Source organism: Phyllostomus hastatus, unplaced genomic scaffold, assembly GCF_019186645.2.
Source record: "Phyllostomus hastatus isolate PE091 unplaced genomic scaffold, TTU_PhHast_1.1 phas_contig_86, whole genome shotgun sequence".
Lineage (NCBI taxonomy): Eukaryota > Metazoa > Chordata > Mammalia > Chiroptera > Phyllostomidae > Phyllostomus > Phyllostomus hastatus.
This window is the reverse complement of record NW_025333977.1, coordinates 36,108,394-36,130,382: the sequence shown is the minus strand read 5'-3', so window position 1 is coordinate 36,130,382 and position 21,989 is coordinate 36,108,394. Positions and strand designations below refer to the sequence as shown.

Sequence of the window (21,989 nt, the reverse complement as noted above, 5' to 3'; positions counted from 1 at the left end):
AGAAGTACAATTGCTGAGTCAATGCAGTTGTTTAGTTGCATGTTTACTATGGTAAGAAATTGGCAATATGGTTTCCAGAATGGTTATACATCCATTGTACATACCCCTGCCAGAAATGTATGAGAGATCCAGTTTCTCCACATCCTCCATAGCATGTAATTTTTTTTTTGCTATTCTAATAGATGTGTGGAAATATCTTATTGTCATTCTGTACGTATTTTATTCTTGAAAAACATTTAAGCATATTCAGATGTAAAATATTAGATGACACAGTGTCACACATTTATATAATTTAAAAATAAAGGAGATTAAAGAACACCTTACCACACAACATTGCATTATTCAGTTTCTAAAGTCAGACAAAGATAAGGAATCCATCAACTTATCAAGGAATTCACTTCAGTAGTTAATTAAGTTGACATTACAAAATGACAGCAATTTTGTCAACAATACATAAACTTCTTTTTGTTCTAAAACATTTAATCTCCTCTGTTCAGATATGCTAATTCTATCATTGTAGCTTTGACACAAGTCACCCACACAGATCAGTGGTACAGAACTGTGGCAAGCACGGAAGGACCCACAGACCAAGGCTCACCGGTCCCACCTACTGTTCTGTGATACTGAACAAGGCACCTGGCCTCCCTGTGCCTCTAAAGTCAGGGCAATACGCCCTGCCTGTATTCAACAATTTCCACTCATTATCTATGGCACTCCTCGGGCAAAGGCACTACGACTCCCACAAATATATTAGTGAATTAGCTCATCTCATCTAGGAATTGAAGGGGTTGTATTAGAAAATTTTTACATTTTGGTTCTAGAATTTTACAATTTGGATAGTGATAGTAAAACTACCACTGTTATTAGTCTTATCAGCATTAATCAGTGCTATATTTATATCACTGTTTACCAGTATCATTAGTAATAATTATTATTATATTACTACACATTCGTTAGTCTTACAGTAGTAGTATTATAATTTAGAATCATTATTAGTAAAAGTATGTATAGATTGTGAAATGCATCTAGTAAGTAAATACTATTTTATAATTATATCAATATTACTCATTATTAATAAAAAGCTGTTTTTATTACAGCAAGACGTGTGTTCCATGAGGCAGAGATTAATATATATGTGGCTCATTGTAATTACATTAGCACCTGGAAGAGTGCCTGGCACAAAAATCTATTTTAAGTGAATGATGGTTGAAAAACTATATAATAGTAATTCCTTAGTGTTGTAAGGTATTGCATGGTTTATAAAACATTTTCACACTCATTGTTGCATTTGATCCTCAAAACAATCTAGACAGATAATATTACCAGCTAATTTCATAAATGAAGGAAGGGCATGTGAAACAGTAAAGTGTCATGCCCAAGGTCAATGTGTAACAGAGGCTTGAATGTGAATGCCCTAACCACCAAATCAGTGCTGGATCATGTCCCTTTTAAGAGTCAGTAAAGCCTATGAATTTGGTAAGCTCTAATGTCACCCAAAGAATCACAAGTTCTTTTTGGGAATAAGCAACATAAAGATCAAATTAATACAATTAATATCTAACCCTTTAATGAATGAACAGCTTGACCTCTCTCCCTCTTGAGGCTCTGAAAGAGAAAGCTCACGTGCCGCACGCCGCAATGGCAGATGAGGCTCAAGATGCTGCCCCCTAACCCGAAAAGGGGCATGCCAGTCAAGCCTGAGTCTCACTGGAGTTCCGGACGTTTCAGTGACTTTGCGCCTGTCCTCATGACAGACCATGCATAATTAAGACAAACATCTGAGAAGCTGTAATTGCTCTTCTGTGATTGCTGGCAACCTAACAGAACTGTCAGGACTACATAAAGAAGCTATTTCCCATTTGTTACCTCCAAAGCCACAGTCCAGAGTCACCTTTCCTGGCAGGGAACACAGACTCTAGGGCTCCAGGGACAGCAGAACACACTGCAAGTCTAAATATTTAGATATCGCTGTTCAGAGTTCACAGTCGTCCTATATTTTCTTCCAGGTTTGAAAAAGAAAAAGGTTTTACTGACTGTAAGAAGAGAAGCAGCACAAAATTGGCTTGCATGCTCCACATAAAAATGATAGGGGAAACCCATTCTAAAGTACATTGTTAATTATATTGCCATAGGTGGCTATCCAGTTCCCTCGCATTTTAGCTCTGCGTTGAGAAAACATACCTCCTGCCTAACCAGGCTACATGACTTCACAGCAATAATGGCTTAGTTCTCCCCCAAATATCAATAATCCAGGACACATCAATTCCTAGGAGCCACACCACAGCCTTGCCTCTCCCAGAGTGAGACATTAGAGATGCAGTGGAATGAGCACATTCAGGAAAGTGGGATTCTAGACCCAATTCAGTCCAAAATTCTTGGGTAATTTTGGAAGTCATTCTCTTCCCTTTCCACTGAGTTTCCATATCTGACAAGTGAGAGAACTGGAATAGATAACCTTTAAATTCTTCTCTCGTTCTGCTACTCAAAGACTTTGTGATTAAGCCATGGAGAATGGCTCTGGAATGAATGCAAACAGGGAACAAGCCTGGAGGGAGACTCAGGTGTTCACAATGGTATTTTGTTCTAGTCTACACTAAATTAGCAATCACCTATAACATATACCTCCCCCTCCATGGAATGGATTAATACCCTCAGGGTAGCAAAAACCACAAAGAGAGCTAGTAAAAAAAAACCTCTTTCACTGAATAGAGTTTATTCCACCTATTCTGATCTAACTTTGCAGACCTAGTGGAAACAATATAGGCAAAGATTGAAAACAGAGGCCTAATTTATATTACATAGTTCCTACCTAGTATAAGGAAATATATGTAGGAATACTATGTGAAGAGAGCAACCATTTTAAAATTAGCTTCAAAAAAGGATGATGAAATAATAAAATAATGGAATTAAAATCAATGAGGCTGTCTAGCCTAATCACCAATAAATAGAAGCCTTTAAAATCAGCAGGAGTCCTGCATATGAAGAGCAGAGCCTACCTCTACTATTTCATTAGCTACCTGACTATTGAATAAGTTATTTCACTTTTGGTAGATTACCACTCAGTACAACGGCAGTAACATCTGTTCCACCTAACTCAGACAGCTAGATAGAGTAAGTTCACTTTCGAGAACTGAATGACTGTGAATATGGAAGCGCCGTATGAACTATAAAAAACTGTACAAATATAAAGGTGTTATACTGAAAGGGTCACCTTGAATATGCACCATATGGATTTATGGATTTACTTTATCAAAAATTTTAAATTAAAAATATCTTTTTTTAAATTAGAGACTGGAGAAAGTCCACTTTAGGCCACAAGACAACTCTGACTTTATGAACTTGAAAACCTTACAAATCATTCTGTATGAAAATTTATTGTAATAATGGATTAACAATGAAAAGTAATTTCAAAATGTCAAGAAAATAATGTGTAAGTGAAGTAGAAAATATTACATAGCTTCGTCTCTACTGAGAGAACAGAAAAAGAAAGATCTATACCCTTTTCTGCCATCAAAGTCTAAGGTTTTGTTTTGTTTTTATTTTTTCTGTTTATTTTTTTCTTCAAATTTGAAGCAGGGGCAGTGGGGCCCAGACTATGGGATAAAGAACACTGCTGGCTAGAACCTTCAAGACCAAAAGAAAAATCACATCATCCCATTGTCCCCATTAGTCTAAAATAGAAGGTGATGAGACAAAGCCACACATACATAGATACTAAAATTTTCCACAAAAATGAATAGACATTTAACATGGTAAAGTTTATATGAAGACAAAACTTAATATATATATATGCTCATAAGAACATAGTACAGGCATAAGGGAGAACCCAGGGGCATTCCAAACAGGTGAGGAAACACAAGTTGTTAAAAAAAAAATCAGAGGAAAGTATGAGGACAATGGTAGTAAAATGAAAAGACCCTATGGCCTAAAGAGCTACTAACTGGGGAAGAAAAAGCACACCCTACTTTTAAGTGTGCCTAAGCCCTTTAGAGAAAGATTATTAGCAGAATACCTTATAAAAGAAAATTATAACATATGGTATCACATAAATATAAGTTGATGTGGAAAACATGTGGGTACTTCTCCACTTTCACAGTCAGAATTAAAAAATGAGAAAACAAACCCCAGAAATGACAGATATAATAACTGAGGTGAGAAATGTAATCGGTAACTTCAGGATAGCAATGATTTAAGCAACTCCTGAGCTGAAAAGCTCAAGGGCTGGGTAGAGGAGACTGAAAGCAATTCAAAGATGAAGGTTGAACTGCAGAACCATAAAGCCTCATAAGTGTTTGAGAAGCTAGAACCTGTGCCCGGATGAACAGGTTCGTGTTGCTCGGGCTTAACTATTATCTCAAACATAACTGAGTACCTGCTATGGGTCAGGTCCCTTGCTGGGTGTTGTTGGGAGGAGAGGCCTGAGTCAGACAGTCCTACCTCCGAACATCCTGCGACTCCTGAAGGAGACAGGTTTGTACACAAGTACGTCAAATAGAAGACATGTGGTGAGAACAGTATGAGATGCATAAAGAGGTTATAATGTGGTGAAAAAGAGACCTCATTAGAATATAACACGAGATCCTGGGTAACTCTGGACTCAGAGGGCACCTGAGGTCTATTGCCAGCTCTGCCCTGAGCGGGCTGGGCATTTCTGAGCCTGTCACTTACATTCTGCACTACAGCTCTCACATTTACACCAGGAAAAAAAGTGGGCTATGTGATTTCCATTGCTTCTAACTTTCTGTCTCTCTGATTGGGTTATAGGAGACCAGACTCTCAGTGATCCTAGGAATGAAAAGTCTTGATGGGACACAAATTTGGGAGAGTGAATACTAAAAGCAAAAGATGGCATAAGCTGAGGCATAAGACTCCAGCATTACCAATTCACCCTGTAAATAAAAACCGTTACCTACTCCTAGGGATTTCACTAATGAGACAAAGAAGAAAAATAAAATGGATATAAATTTTTAAATGTATAAAAATTTAAACAAAACAGTATGAATTACAAAAATGGTTAGAGTAACAGAGATGCACTAACATTTAGATTAAATATAAAGTAGAGCATATCTTATACTTCTAACAAATATCATATCATAATATATAGCAGATGAAAAGATGTAGCTTCATTTTAAAAAGTCTGAATATCCATAAACCTTTCCCCATATTTGTCTTTAAAATGTATTTATGCAAGGGAAATGTTTTTCCTTCACGTATTCAAAAAAAGGTTATATTAAAAAGAGAGATTGGCAGAATTGCAAGAAAGAATCTAGACTTCAGAAATTAAATGAGACTGAGTTGCTTCAAATGAGGGTGCCATATTCCAAACTGTTTACTGTAAGAAAAGAATTCCTGAGTGCTGCATTCACCCATCCAGCCATCCGCCATCCATCCAAATATATACATACATAAGAACATACAGACATACATTTGACCATACACAATCATTCCTACTAAAAACACAGTAGCATAATAAGAGCCAAGAGGAACATAAGGACGAGTGAGAAACCATGTCTTGTTGCTTAAATGGGGAGACAAAGCTTACATTCTTACAAGGAAGTAAGGAAGTATCTATCATATGGGGCCCAAGCACCACATATGCCATGAATAGGACAAGCACATTGGGTAAGGACAACAGCCTCGTTTCAAAGACTTAGTAGCCACAAAACCATAGAGAATAACATTTCTCCTCTCTAAGCTTACATTTCTTTATGTGAAAAGACACTTACTTCATAGGGTTATCGGAGAAAGCAGTAAAATGATAATGAAAAATCCCAGTGCCTCAAGTAGACTACATGTTCAAGGTCTGACAAAGCAAAAGCAGGAGAAATAACAAAAGTAAAAATTAGAGAGTCAGAGTAAGATGTATGTGGGAACCCAGAGAAGGAAGTGATGACTTCTGATCGAGGCCATAGCCAGACATTTTGGAGAAGGTGACATAAATAGGATTTTGATAGATGACAAAAGGGTGTAAATAACGTATTAAAAGAAACGAGTTGAGCAAAGAGACACAGAGTATCAGAGATTGCACCAGTGTCCCTAGAGAACAGGACAGACAATAAGGGAACCTCCCATAGTATAGTAAAGAAGGTAGGGCATCTCAAGGTAAGGAGAGTCACCCACGATCCAACTCACCCTTATTCATAGCACTCAGCATGAAGGAGTCTAGGGGAGCCATGACGCTTCTCTCCTCCCTCTCCTGCATGCTACTTTATAGCTGACTTAATAGAGGATATGTTCCCACCCTGAACCTGGCGTGTGCATCAACTGTCATACCTACTACGACTCCCTCACATGTTTGCCTCCTATTCCATAAGGGATGCTATGCTATCTTTATTCCTTTCATTTTAGAGGGAAGTCCATTTTAGCTCTCCCCAAAAGTTAGGAGACAAAATAACAATCCCCCTGGTGAGTAGACCAGGGGAAATATTGAGAAAACAAATGAGAAAGCCAACATATGGCTCTTCTTGTCCTCGTGAAGAGGGATTCTCTTCCAGATCCCATTCCCAAGTCCCGCTATCACTAAAGAACAATAAGCCAAAGGAATGCAGTTCCACGAAATTCTGTTTAACCACAAAGATGCATCCTCCTTCAGGACCAATATAACTTCAGGCCTGCCATGGACAGCAGTAGGGCACCACAGGCATCACTTACAGTTTTTCCACAGCAGTTCTCTGACAGTCTTGCCATTGCCCTCCCTGGACAAATGATGCCAAAAGACCCACAGCCACAGCTCACCATGCCTGCTGGTGCCTGACCTCCCCATCTGTCTCCAGTCACTTTACCCAGCTCCATGTCTGGGCTAGGCTTCTGACTTCAGTCCTCCAACACTGGTAGACTAGTAAAGTGTTGACTGGGGGCAGGGTGAGGACTAGAATGAAAAGAGAGAGGCTGAACTATGTCCCACAGAGTGAAACAGTCTCACACAAAATTGCTGGTGGGGAAGGGGGTGGCGGCATGGAAACGCTAATGTAAGAACAAAGCAGAAACATCTTAGAGAGAATACGGTAATTTTTTCTTTTAAAAAAGCAGGATGAGGGAGAAAAAAATAGAGAAGGGGGGTCTGAATCTCTTTTCATTTCCTCTTCTTCTCTCAGCAACCAGAAGTCTAACTAACATTCTTCTCTTTGTTAGTACGAGTTATTGTTGAATGAGTTGGGATGAACTGCCATCATTGACTTGCAAAAATGTGGAACCTCTTCAACCACACACATGCCAGTCTTTATGCTCCCTATGGGGTTGAGTGTGTGAAAGTGCACATATGTATACACATGACACGCTGAGCTCATGTAGATCTTCAGATTCCACTTGATATAAATATTGAATGTACTGCTATTAAAACCCCTAAAACTAGGCTTCACTCACACTTGTCTGTGCGCTTCAAAAAAATGCAGATGTCACAGAGTTCTCCAGACAACTCTAACCTACAGCAGCTTAGAGGAGGAACAATAGGCAGAGAAAGCAAACCAATCCCAGGTGCTTTATCAGGTTCACTTCATATGGGCTTTCCTTTAAACCACTACATGGCAGCATTTTCAGACATTCATCCAATGGCAAGAGGGAGAGTCCACTGCAGGGTAGATGCACGTCTACAGGACAAGGGAGGGGGTAGAAGATAGTTCAGCAGGACAGTGAGTTATAAACGAAGCGAACGAGGTTCTAGTTTTGGCTCTCGCCCTAATTCACTGTGTACCCCTAGTCACACAACCCCTAAGAGTTCTCAATCTCTCCATCCCTAAAGGAAGAGTTACCTTAGATAGCTCCTAGGGAATTTTTATCCTGTGATAGTCAGTGAACCCTGAGAAACACACTACAGATTCTGAAGCTGCCTCTTTCTGACACACATCATGCTGTAAATCACTTTTATTATATTGAACTCTCCCACTTAGGGCACCCAACCCTGAAATCCCTACACTTACCTTCCCCTCCAGGTTGCTTGTATGGGTTGTACTTCGGCTTCGGAGCAACCACTGGTGCAAATTTTTTGGGTGGCTGTTGTGTGGACACTGAAATGCTGGGGGTCCCAAAGGAATGGGTGGTCTCCATCCGCGCAGGCACATGGCCAAGGGGCTCCCCGGTACTTCTGGGTGGCAGCCAAGAGGGGTGAGACATGGTTGGAATCTAGAATTTAAAAAAAATAGTGTTTTTTATGGAAACATGGAAATGGAGGCAACATATCTCAATTCATTACTATTTTATCTTAATCCATACTTGACGGAATTTTGAAAATTCTCTCTGAGAAGAAAGAAGATGGATGAAGGAAGGAGGAGGCAGGGAAGAGGAAAAGAAAAAGTGAACACTGCCACTAACTAATCTTAAATAACTCTCTTCTAACATTTACCTATGTTAGTGCCTAACACTCCTCAGGAAGTAGATACAAATAAGAAATAATCCCTAACCTGAAGGAGTTTCTATAGTAGGAGAATTGTGATGCCAGTAAGGTTGAAAAAAGCTTCAATTGTATTAATAATCTATTAAAATAATGATCACACCAGTTACGTAAACGACAGTATGTGCCTAACCAAGGCGCAAAGTCACCTAAGTAAGCATTTAAAAAGTTGTTGCTGCAGAAAAGGATAAGATCACTTCTTGCCAGCAGCAGAAGACCTCACTGATGCAGTCACCTTCAGACAGACCTTGAGTGCAGAATACAGGTTGGGCCTGAGCAATGTTAGCATAGTTACATGGACAGAAAAGCACATAGTCCCTTGCACTTAGTGTGGCTGCAGGGGGGATAAGAAAAAGTAGCTAGCAACAGAACTGAAATGTGGAATGGAACAGGCAAGCTCTGCGTGGTGCCAAAACTTATTTAGGCATTAAGGGACTCCCAAAAGTTTACTCTTGAAACAGGACAAGATACTTTAAAATGGTCCCTCTGGCAGAGGCAGTACTGCTCGCCACCAAGGGGTACTTGTAATCTGGAGGATGAGAATATTGTTTGCCACTATGCCTAGGTAATTACTGGCACTTAATGGCCAGAGGCCAGAATATTCAATACCTGTAATGCATTGGTCAGCCCCACATGACAAAGAAATAGCCCATCAAGAGCTATGCTGACTTGATATCATACTGGACCTTTATGAAAAACTTAACTAGGAGGGGGACAAACCAGCCTAGCAAAGGTGCTGTTCTAATTAGATTAAAATACACTATATGAGGAAAGAAAAAATGATGCCTTGCATGTCAGAGTGAGCCAATCACCCCTGCAGGCAGCCTGCGGGCTGGGGCTGAGCCTTGGCAACTGCTGCTGAGGAGGGCTCTCCAGGCCTGATTGCAAGAGCTCTCCAGTGGAGGGAGGCCCGGAAAGCACCCTGTACCACTCCAACCCAAAATCCACCCAGTAATTTATTAATTGAACTGAATTAATTGAGAGAGCTACATGATTACCTCCAGATGTCTGTAAAGACAAAGAGCACTGGAAACACCAGAAAAAAGTAAAAACCTCAGCATGTGACATGGCAATGGACAAATGGGGCGAAGGGGAAAGAAGGGGTACAGTGTTGTTTGAGTGTTAGCATCAGGTCACACCGGATGAGTGACATGACCTTGAGCAGCCTCCCAGTCCCCATCATGTGCCTCAGGTACTTCTACTCCCTCAAAATTAAGATAAAAGCCCTGTCCTCCTCAACTCCCCCTCAGAGTGCTTATGGCAACCAATGAGATAACAATATTAAAGTGCTTTACAGATTGCAAAGTGCTATTCAAAGGGAGAAGAGAAAAACCATTGGAAATGTAGTTTTCTCAATCAAGAAGATAACATTATCAATGAGAAGAACTCTAAACTGACAATCAGGGGGCTTTTGTTACTGAAGCCAGTAACACTGCCTTTTCAGTCTGATTGCAGGGTCTTTCCTTCTCTCTTCCTCCCTGGTATCTCGTGCACAAGCCGAGTACAGATACATTTACTAAACTGTTTCCCTGAAAGGGCAGGGAGAGTATTTCACGCATCCCTAAGTCATCATTACAAGGCCTATCACAAAACAAATACAGAAAGACAACCATGAAGGTAAACCTAGGTGCATATTTAGAATCATTTGAGAAGACTAAAATATATATATATATATCTAGATATATATATATATATCAAAACCAAGCCCATCTCTCAGGTTGAGAAGCACTAATTTTCATTATGCTTTTTTTTTTAATTGATTCTCGCTCTTCTACTAAAAGGGGATAAAAGTGTCTGTTCTGCTTTCAACATGACTAAAGTGAGCATAAGTGGGAACCAGGAGGATACAATAAAGGTTTTAACAGTTTAATGCACTAGGCACTTTTGTAGTACACATTTTATTTGTACATTTTAAAAATGGGTCAGTGTGATCCTTGCCACTTCTCTGTAACTCTAAAGTTATTCCACTATAGAAACTTTAAAAAATAGCTTAGAATAGGATGCAGTGATTTCAAAAGCAAAGATGCACATTTCCTGAGAAATCCCACATTGCCAATTGACCATGGAATCCTTCTGGGAGAGTATGAAAGACGAAAGAAAACTTAAGCATGTAGATGTAAATCATTGACTCCACCATCTTTTCATCAGCCCCAGCACCATCTATTACCCTCACATCACTCTCCCCATGAAGGCACCTCCAGCTCCACCTTCGCAGAAGGCCAGGGTCTGGCCAAGTATCTGTTTGCAGATGACCTTCACAGCATCTTTAGATATCATTCCTCAGTATGTCAACAGTGACCCAGTGACACCATTCCCAGGATTTATGATGAATGTTCATGACCCTGAACTTTTGCTCACTCCCTTCACTTTTTACCAAGCCCTTTTTTAAAATTTTGAACCAGCTCTAATATCTCTGATGTTGTAAATATTCCCCTCTAAAATGAGTAGCTTAATTCTAGCCTCTTTTAGGACTTATTTCACACTGATAACAGTTCACACAGAAGCTATTTTTCCACCTGCCGACCTGCTCCAATCAGCTGGAAGCCCCTGAGTGGTCTCACTGTACCAGCATAGTGCCTGGTTAGGAAGCCCTTAGAAATGATGCTATGCATGAATGGGTGAGTGAATAAATGCTTATCTCCTTGGTTACTCCTCCCTTCCTAGAATCTCTGTATCTCTCTCCTTAACATCCCCTGATACGATCATCACTTTTCCCCTCCCTTTATTTAGTGATGTAATGAATCATGCTGCTATATTTCCAGATGTTGAGCCAGCTTTGTGCTTCTACAAAAAGTCCTACTCCATCACAGTTGTGGTGTTTTAATATATGAATGAGCTAAATATGCTATTTTATGTAGAATTTTTGTACATATATTTGTAAGATCATTCCATAGTGTTTTCTTCTCTACTTGTTTTACTTATCATTATGAGGTTTGTACATGACGTTTCTGCATCCTTTTCTATTCTTTGTATTAGTTTAATGGTGAGGATGACATTATGTGATCTTTAAAGGTTCATCAGAATTCAATGCACAGTCATCTATACATGGTAATTTCTTAAATAATAGATCTTAATAATTATTTCCAATAACTTCTATAATTGTAGTAGTTTTATGCTTCCTCTGAGGCCATTTTTCAGCATTTAAATTCTGCTAGAAATTCTACTAGATCTTTGGGTTTCATCTCTGTTCCCTTTTGACCAAGCTAACTCACAATTAAAAGTGATGTCTATCTACTGTGCATCATTTAGAGCCTGAGCATCACTTCCTACTAGCCCTTGAATACATAGTGCATGTTCTCTATCCTCCAGTTCAAGTTGAATACACTCTCACTGCACTTCTATGGTCCCTGGAATACTGCCGACACCACACTCATCACATGTTGCTCTGCCTCTGTGCTTGCCTGTATCTCAAACTAAACTCTTCAATCCTTGAGAGGAGAAGTAATTATCATTGTCCAACCCCAGGGCCTAATACATGCTAGGTACTCAATAAAAATGTCTGTTAATTTAATGAATGAATAAATTTATTTGTCTGGTACTGGAACTCCAGATGAATAAGATTCTCATCCTGTACTCAAGAAGCTTAGGGCCTACCAGAGGGAGATATATTTATATATGTGAAATGAGAAAGAGAAAAACACAAAGTGTACAAAAAAACTGGGGTGTGTCACAGATGCTAACACAGGCTTAGTAGAGGAAACCCTTAACAAGGATGCTGAAAGGTGGTTGCCTCTAAAAGGTAAATGGAGCAACGAGGGTAATGCCTGGAAGAACTGCGAGCTCAAGAAAGAAACAAGGCATTTCTCTGGGGCAAGGAGCAGGGCACTCACACTAAAAAAATGAGGGGCTGAGGGAGAACAATTAAGGAAAAGGTTTGGAAGATAAAGTGAGTTTGTATAGTAAATGTCTTATGTGGAGAAATAAGGAGCTAGAGCTTTTATCTTTGACTAAGAATCTAATAAGAGTGAAAACTATAGGTAAGGAAAATTAATCCATGCAGGATGGTCCAAGGAAGGCAATAAACATGACAGAGTCCCTATGGCCCCAGTTCCAGTCTCACCTTTGCCAGTGTGACCTTCAACAAGAAAGAATACCCTTTTACAAAATGAATGTCTGTAAAGTCCCAAACTGCTCTAATATTCTATAGCATTTTCCTTCTCTGAAATCTTAATTGCAGACCTTTGTTTTGATAAATGGGTTTAAGGAGACCTCACAAGTTTTGTGAAGGAATAAACTCGAATATGTCGGTTTGGGTTTCCTGGCTTCTCAGAGACGCCCAGCACAAACACAGAAAAGCCGTGGTGAGAGCTGCTTTTGCTGGACCAAAACTCACCCTGCTCTTACTTCCTCTGGTTCCAGATCAGTTTCACTCTAAACTTATAATCATCATGAAAGCAAGAAGTGAAAGGGAACAACATCTCTACAGAGGCTCTGAAAATACACAAACACAATGAGAAGAGAGGAAAACAAGAGAAATGGCCCTCCTCTGAGCAAGATGCCTACTGTTGAAGGGAGTCAGAGAGCTGGGGTTGCTCAAGCACTGGTCTTTCAGGAACTGTAGTCAAATGCAAAGAAATTAAGAAGAACCTAAGAAATTTCTATTATTACCCTCTCTGTTGCTCTTCTGTCCCCTCTTAGCTGTTCAGCAGGTACAAGAACACCAACAACTGACAATAAATCACAAGTGTTTACTAAGAACTTACTGTAGGCTAAGCAATTTTTGCATGGTGACATAATCTTCCTAGCCATTATATGAGGTAGCATTACAATGATCAAATATGGAAACTAAGGCTTCAAGAATTAATGTGCTCAAATAGCAAAGCTTAAGCTTAGGCATAGGTCTTCAACTACAAATCCATGGTCTTCATCATGGTACCAATCTTTCTGTTTTAAGGATAAAGGAAAACACCACAATCCAAAAGAAGGCATTACTTACAAACAGCAGATTTTGCTCTTATCTCCACATGGATCTTATTTGCCATATGCCTTCTCTATTCTATTCCTTCAGACTTAAAACATTATGAGCCATGGGATCACAGACTAATGAAGCCAATAGTCTGACCAGACAAATCAAGGCACAGCAGAACACAAAAGACTACAAAAGACCATATAGTGACCAAGACCCTTCCTCTACAAGTGTGAAAACTTGGGGCCAGAGGTAAAGTTACAATAAAGACTAACAAAGCTTCTAAGCTTCTCTAAAGACACCATGGGTCTGCCATCACGGCCATCCTCGTAAGTAAAACTAACTCATGTTTGATCAAATTTTCCTGCTTCCCCCAAAATCAATATTGAACTCATCTTTAAACATTTACATGGATCATCAAAATTTAAAAACAACCAACCATTACACGGTATCATCTAACACCAAGTGCAATAAGCTCAAAATAGTGTTTTACAAACCGTATACTTGTGGATCATTATGTATACATTTTGATTCAAGGGTTGAGAATAATTGGCTTTGAGCATTTACATTAATCTTTAAATCATGTTGTGTTAGACCTAAATCTCTGTTGGCAATTAAACCAAGACCTGACTCCTGGTCATGTTTGCCAAATAAGTGAATGATACTAAAGAAAGACACAGGTATTAATACCCTTATCAGTAGTACAAAAATTGAGAGACTAAGGTATTACGTGACTTAAACATCAGAAATAGTTGATGGCAGACTAAAGTTTAGAAGTCACGTCCCTTAGCAACAGTTTCACCATTTAAGCAAGAAATTAAGATATAAATAACACTTTCCTATAACTGAAGGTTTTTCACTATCTTTCCTCTTTATATCAAAACTAGTACCTTTTTAGAATTTCAAAAATGCCCTCTTAATGATCTATTAAAATGGTACAATGTGTTTCCCTATGTAGGCTACAGTTATCTGTCCTTGGTATTCAGATAAAGGACACCTGATCTTCTGAATTCAGCCTCACTTTACAGTCTTAGATATGCAAGGAGGTCAGAGTGCAACCTTGGCACTCTCTGGAATGACAGTGTCCTCCTCTGAAAAGGACACTGAAAATGAGGTGATGGGATTAGATGAGTGCTAATGACCTGTCTACACACAAACTCTTGTGATTCTATGACAGAACCTGACTGTAAAACAAGCCCTCCAAAGCAAGATTATCCATGGAGATGCCAAATCATCTCTAATTTGCTTAATCATTGAGGAACCACAGACTTCTTTTATTTTCTTTCTTTTCTGCTATTTTTCCTTTTTTTTGTCACCCATTTCCCTGACTCTCCAATCCTCCCCATTGTGGGAGGGAATTACAGACTCATCTCGGAGATTACCAAGGTATCAATCAAGATTTATTATGCACAAGTAAATAAGTACTTTAGGCAAACCTTTTCCAAACGATGTAGGTAAGTCCCTACCAGTGTAATTGCCCTGGAATGTGATGGCAGTGTGGGAAGGTAATGTTAACGAATAAGGCAGGCTGAAAATTATATACAATTGTTAGTTGAACTGCACATGTAATCACTTTTCCACTGAAGCATCAGGTCAGATGAGAGCCAGAAAGACAAAGCAAAATCTTCCATGGGCTGAAAATGTCAACGTATTCACTCAACTTCTCTTTGCAGGCAGCTTTGGCCCAGCACTGGCTAAGTGCCCCACTCTCTGCATGGACAGCTGGCATTACTCAGAAGGGGTGCCTAGAGAACAACTCTACAGAAATGCCAAACCTTTATATAGACTATCTGAGAAACAGTTGGAAATACTGGAAAAAGCCCTGGACTCAGATGCAGGGGACTTTGGTACAATTTCTAGCTCAGCCACTAATCGGATCTCTGATTTGTGTCCCCAGACCTCTGTGAACCTCAGTATCTCTCCCTATCTGTAAAATAAAGATTTGAGGCCTGTTACCATTCCTTCTAACTCTCATGATCCATGATTCCTCCTACAAGTCCACAAGCTGAGTGAGGTGAGGTTTCTTACAAAACTATCTTAACTCCCAGAAGTCCCACTGACCACGAAGCGTAGGGTGAAGGGAGGCAGCATAGGAGTCAACATATTCAATGCCAATCCGCCTTACACAAAGTTAGTATGGACACAAGCTAATGCTAAAGCCACAATCCTCAATACTGATGACGCAGTTGGTTGCCAATTGCATTTGAAGATCCCAGGTAAACTAAGAAGCAGCAAGGGATAGAAGCATCAATCCAGACAAGAAAACAATTGCCTCTGATAAAGAAGTGAGGAATAAAGACATCTCTACATTGCACTTTCACATCACATTCAGAATGTCACATGAAAAGGGAACAATCAGCTAGGACAGGGAAACAATATCAGAAAGAACAGGTCTCTCAGAAGAAGGAAAAGGAGAGAATGGAACTAAACCAATCACTAACTAGATGGTCTTTGTGGTCACAACTCCAATCAGTCAAGGAAAAAGAGAGACATGATGCCAACAGCCAAGACAAGATACTCAATAGCCAGGAGGTGACAGAGTCTCCGCTGGGAGAGATCTTAAGAATGAGTTTGTTCCTTCTAACTTGAATATTCAAAAACCAAGATTTAGAGAAGCTGAAGCGGTTTACCCAAGTTACCACAGCAACTAGTACATATCAGAGGCTGTATTCAAACCCCGTTGTTCTTTCAAAAAATGTTTGCAAGTGGAACAGTTTCACTAAACAAGCTAGTAATTCTGTTGATTGTTAGGATGACAATTTTAAAAAGTGGGTGAAAGTCATCAAAATGAATGAGGAGTAAAGAGCTTCTCTCTCAAAAGAGCCAACACCCATGCCATTGAAAATGAGCATCGAAGTCATGTGACCCCAAGCTTGTACTCTAGGGTCATTTAACAGCAATGGTTCTACTTGGCTAAGTGACCACGACAATGCTTACCCTCTCTGGACCACCATTTCTTCAGCTCTACAATAATAAGCATTAAGAAGATGATCTGCAAAATGCCTCTTGGAACAACATTTTATGCTCTACAGTGGTATGGCTAGTCTGTACAATGTGCTGTGCTTTCAAAATATGTATTATTAAAAAGGTTTCTTCTATGTCTCCGATTCAAACAGACTGTTTTTGTGTATGAAGCTGAGGGAAAGGTGCAAACAATACCTTGAGCCCTTTGAGCTCTGCGCATCTACTTCAAAAAGTGAAAATCTAGATTTCTAAAGACAAGGTTTTGAGTGCCTGATTCATAAGGGTTTTAAACTCCTGGTTTATATCTTGCCCCTCCACTAGGATGAAAACTTGACAGTGGGAAAAATCACCAATATAATCTCTTGTGAGGCCTGGTAATTGTTTTGGTGATAGCTGGAAACTTCTCGTTCCAAACCCACCGTTAAGTGGCTATGTCCACAAGTTAATTACCGCTCACTTGTCTGCATTCCCCTGAGCTTGTTCAAGCTTGTATTGACACACACAAACATTGAATCTGAGTTGTCTGTTGACTAGTCTGTTGTGCCCATTAGACAGGCCATAAAATTTTACTAGCACTCGAGGGATGTTTTAATAGATTTTAATGTTTAATAATTTTGTTTGTATTTTCCTTTATTACAAATTCATTTTGCTACCACAATAGGAGTAAACAGAATAAAAGAATTCCATTTTAGATATAACTTGCAAAAATATAAATATTTAATTTTTCCTTCAATGAATGAGTTCACTTTTGACAAATCTCGAGACATATTTACACCTGACAATATTACACACGACTCTGTGAAGCAATGTTCTTTCAGGCAACATAACATGCTAAGAGAAATCATAGTAACAAAAAATAGAGTGAACAACCATACTTCAGCCTTCTAAACGTCATATTGCTCATAAAACTGTCACCTGTCAGCTGTGCTGTTTGTACCCTCTTGTCACAGCTACTGTCATAAACTAGCTTAGAACCTTTGCATAGAGTATGAATGCTGTAATCTGAAATAACGTTATTAAATTTACGTGATAACATTATTATAAATTAAAGTTTCCAGTTTAATCTTTGTTTCTCTAATACTTCATTTTTAATTAAATGTTAAATCATTAAATTTTTATTAAACCCAAAATCTACTTCATCATAAAGTATAATGGTTCTGCTAAATTAAATCAAAATATCCAGATTTGGGAAAAGTAAAAAGGGAAAGAGGAGAGATACACATTTTCAGCCTTCACGGACCACGAGAATACAGTTTTGGAAAACAAAGAAATTCAACTTCATGCATTATATGCTCTGAAATAAAAATTTTTGTTTAACACCAATTGAAAAGCCTGAAGAAATTTCTCAGTATTTGAAATGGTTTCAGAAACAGACAAGCTTCTCATTAGAATGTGTTATAAATTCAAATTATGTAAGAGAAGGTAGTTTTGCAATTTCACATTTAACAGCAAAACAGCTGAAACCATTTTCAACTGGTGACCTTTTTCTTAAGTCATGTTAAAGGTTGTTCCACTTTTATTTCAAGATTTTGAAACAGAGACAAAAACCTTACACGCATTGACCAATGGCAGCTGAGTGAAAACGAGCCAGGCTGTTTCGGATCAGTTTCAGAATGACATCAGTGAATGTTATTCCCTTTTAAATTTCTCTCGATGAGAGTATGGGTGTTGTGCCTTCTGCTTTTTTTATCAATTACTGACCACCATGCAAAAAAGGACAACACAACGTGTAATGAATGTACTGAATTGGCTAATAGTCTTGGGAAATTAAACACACACACACTTACTGTTGACATTTTTAAGGTAGTAGCTAAAGACACAACAGTCACCAATGGAGAAGTTTAGCATTCAAATTATTAACAAAGATATTTCTTCTAATGTGAAGCTCAGGTTAAAATTAACCACCATTTGTAAGTTTACGTGTACATGTCCGATGACCAGGAGCTCATTACCTCACAAGACAGCCCCTCCGTGGCAGAACACTCGGAACTGCGGGAAGGTGATGTGCAGTTGAAACCTGCACCCCCATAAGAACCCCTTACCTGTCCCTCTGGAATCACAAGCCCACTTACATATGGCAGTCCCACAGAAATCTAAAGGAACTTTTTAGTTTCCTATTCAGTTTATTTTCCTGTGTTCCAAGTTTCAAAAGTCCAATTCCTCCTTCTGTTGAACTAGTTGTAGAGCTTGAGAACAATAACATAAAATTTAAAATCTCAAACCAATAGTTTTCAAACATTTCTTCAGTGAAAAATTGTTTTTTCATGCCAAATCTTTAAGAAGACCCCAAGAATAGAATAGACAAATTGATAAAACAGTTCCTCGCTTTTATTTAAATCTTCATCCTTTGGCAGAATACATGTCATTCATAGGGGAAGTATAAAATGCACTACTGTCATCCCTAGAGGGATTGGCTCAGGGAGCCCCTCAGAACCAAAATCTGCAGATGCCCAAGCCCCTTGTATAAAAAGACATCCTATTTGAATATAACCTATGAACATTCTCCTGCATACTTTTAAATCACCTCTATATTACTTATAATACTTTATACAATGTAATTGACATGTAAATACTTGTTATACTATAATGTTTAGAGAATAATGACCAAAAAAAGTATCTGTACATTTTAGGCCTAACTACATGAGTACACATAAGCAACAATAAAACATTTAAAAATATATTTTTGTCCCACTGTTGCTTGAATCAGTGGAAGCACACCTGTGGATACAAAGGGCTGCTTGTACTCCCCTTGCCCTCCTATGTGGGCTCTGCCATAAGCCAGGTTGAAAATCCACTGCTCTAAAGTATTGCAACAGCAATTTTCAGTAAAGAACAAAGGTGGTATCTTCCTGTATTTTCCTAGTGCCTAATACAGAGTCTGCCCTATCATCAGAGCTTAGCAAGTGATTACTAGAAAAAAGAGAAGGTAAACTTAAGAATTTGGGAATATAAAGAGGTAACTTCTGCTTCTGAATCATTTTAGTTCACATTTCAAATACTGTTCCCTACTGTTCCTTATAATTAGGGTGACCATACATCCAATTTATGCCTGCTGTTTCAGTGTGATTACGGTCGGTGCCCCTTTTCACTCTCAAAAGTGTCCCAGTTTAGATGACTACAGTCACTGTACTTACAACACTGTGATAATAGGGTTTTGGTCATTGAATGCAAGAGAATCTTGAATATGTTCAGGTCCTCTCCCAAAGCCTCCATATGGCCAAAGACCTCCCACACTGCGAGTTTACTACTGCGGTGGCTAAGAAGGCGGTGCAGTCTGCAGTCAGAAGCGGAGAGGCTTTGGAGGCTTCCCTGCTGCAGAAGCTTGTGCTTCCCAGTAAGCAGGGACGAATGCACCCAATTGCCTCCGCACAAGGAGGATGCAAGACGCAGCAGAAATCCAGCAGAAGCTAGCATCAAATACCCTACACACTCAGCCTCCTTCTCCTGAACCAAAGAATATCACTTTTTCTAAGAAAATCAGGGTTTTTTTACTTCAATTATGTCTTTGCCATCTGCCTACTCCTGTCCCTACCCCCATCAATATTACCAACAATTTTATCACGTCAATTGGTTCCAAGTATTAATAGAAGGATGGTGGGTTTGTTTGATTCTTAATTTGGAACAGAAAAATAAGGGAGTAGACAAGAAGCCAAAATAAAATGTGTCCAAATTTATTTACTAGGGCACAGAAGTAAAGGTGGAGGGGATTTACTTAGAATGATTTACTTTTCCAAATAGAATTCAAAGAAGAGTTAAGGGAGATGAAGTCAAAATAACTCAATGCAGGCTCCCAGGCTATGTGTCTATTTAATTTATTTTAAATAAACTATTTTATATTGATTTCCATTGCAAATTCTAAATATATATTCCACAGGGGTAGAGGGAGGGGTAGGGAGAACACACAAGATGGAAAGCTGACAATGCATTCCAAAGATGGAACTCCCCGCAAACATAGTAAGCACTGTTATATCATAATACTGCATGTCTCCTTGTAGTACTTTCCAAGATGCTTGAAACCAAAACAATCTAGAATACTCTCCCAGCTCAGGATCTTCCCTCCTTATGGCATTTTTTCTGATAAATAGAAATTCCCCTTAGGGAATCCCTAAAGTAAAGCTGTTGCATTCCCTTCTGTTACATAGTTAATTGCACTGCCAAATAGAGATCTAATAGAACGTAATTGTAAATCCATTCTCAGTGTAGTATCTCCTATACCCAGAGCCTTATGGAAGACATGCCCAAAATGTGACAGCCAAAACCCTTACTATGTTGGACATGGTGGATCAGCACTCACACTTGCCATGCCGTAGAGGCTGCCTTGTAGGTAGCATTTGATTGCAAAAGAGAGTCTGTCAAAGTAAATGATCTGGCTTGAGATCTGGAAGACAAAAGTAAGATGGAGGCAATGTTCCCACTACTTCTGCTGTTTTCTGCTGGAAGAATGACCTTGGACATGGAAATCAGGGATTGTTCTGTATCCACAGTCCCGCACTCAGTCTTCAGCCTTGTAGTTGTCAAGAAGTAGCTGCAGCAAAGGGAGTAGCTGTACTCCATGTCTCAGGGTCCAGTTAACACTTTCCCAAACATGGCTTCTTCATCTCTGGTTCACCAGTACAATGATGTATTCAGTTGTGTCTCAGTCTTATGATTCCTTGCTGTGTTGATTGTTGAAAAGTTAATAACTTTGTGCGGTTCTGAGATTCGTTACTGAAAGCTCAACCTTGAGTCTTCTCTGTACAATCTTTCCAGTTTTTTGGAAACACCTAACACCCTGAATTAAATTGCTTCTGCTGAAAATATCTAGAATGGATTGTTTCCCATAGTAAAACCTTGTCGACATCCTTAAAATATAATTTGCCAAATTATCAACAGGACACAGATTCAAATCATTCATTGTGCAAGCAAATCCTAAGTGCCTATGCAATGTGCTCTGATCATCGGTAAGGAGCAGAGCCTTGCACAGAGAGGATGCAGTGCCACCCTCTCTGAGCCCCAAGTCCAGTGGGAAGAGGCATCCTACAAGAGGGGAAGCAATAGTGTTCTGGACCAAGCTAGTAGGAAACCTAATCTGATCTCAGCATTCTCACCTCAGCTCTATCCCTCACTGACCATGTTTTCTAATCAAGAGGGCTAGATGGATGAAAGTCCCTTTAAACTCTAACATTCCACAACACTCTGAGAATTTGTACTCATGAGGGAATTTACTTGGATTCAAATCCTACCAAAACTTCCTAAAGTTCCAGTTCCCTAAATCTGAAGGTCAGAACCCAAAGGTCACAAAACACACAAACCTCACATAGTTAAAATGGGAACAGGAATCAGTGACCCCCAAATGTTATGCACTGCAGCAGCCAACAGCTAGAAAACTCAGGGAGGGAAATCCAAAATCATGGTTGCTGAGGCTGTTACAAATACCAGAGAACAAACACAGTTTCTTGGGGATGTCTCTCTTCCCTGAAAATGTCTATCTCACACTGAAGAAAAAAGGAATATTTACATGTACTGTTGTCTCTGGAAGTGCTCGGACCAACCATAGAGTGAAAGAAATAGTAGGCAATGCAGCAATGCTGAGATCTCTCAGGAAAAAAATCACTAATTTATTCATGTCATAAACAAAAACATCCCTGATACTCATAAAACAGAAGCAGTTTCATGGACAAGAAGAAAAATTTCAGGAGAGATGAGGTCATACATCTAATGGCAGCTTTGGTACAAGCTCCAAAGGTGACCTGG

The 21,989-nt window shown here is 39.2% G+C and overlaps 1 protein-coding gene across 8 annotated transcripts in view; it reads right to left on the bottom strand.

The window, feature by feature from the left end:
• LOC123826937 (LIM domain containing preferred translocation partner in lipoma) overlaps positions 1-21,989 on the bottom strand; it is a 634,789-nt gene that overhangs the window by 417,787 nt on the left and 195,013 nt on the right. For all 8 annotated transcript variants that reach the window (XM_045851156.1, XM_045851152.1, XM_045851157.1 and 5 more), the window contains one exon: positions 7,917-8,118. In XM_045851156.1, the coding sequence (XP_045707112.1) occupies positions 7,917-8,109 (193 nt within the window). In that variant the 5' untranslated portion in view covers positions 8,110-8,118. The remainder of the gene's footprint in view (positions 1-7,916; positions 8,119-21,989) is intronic.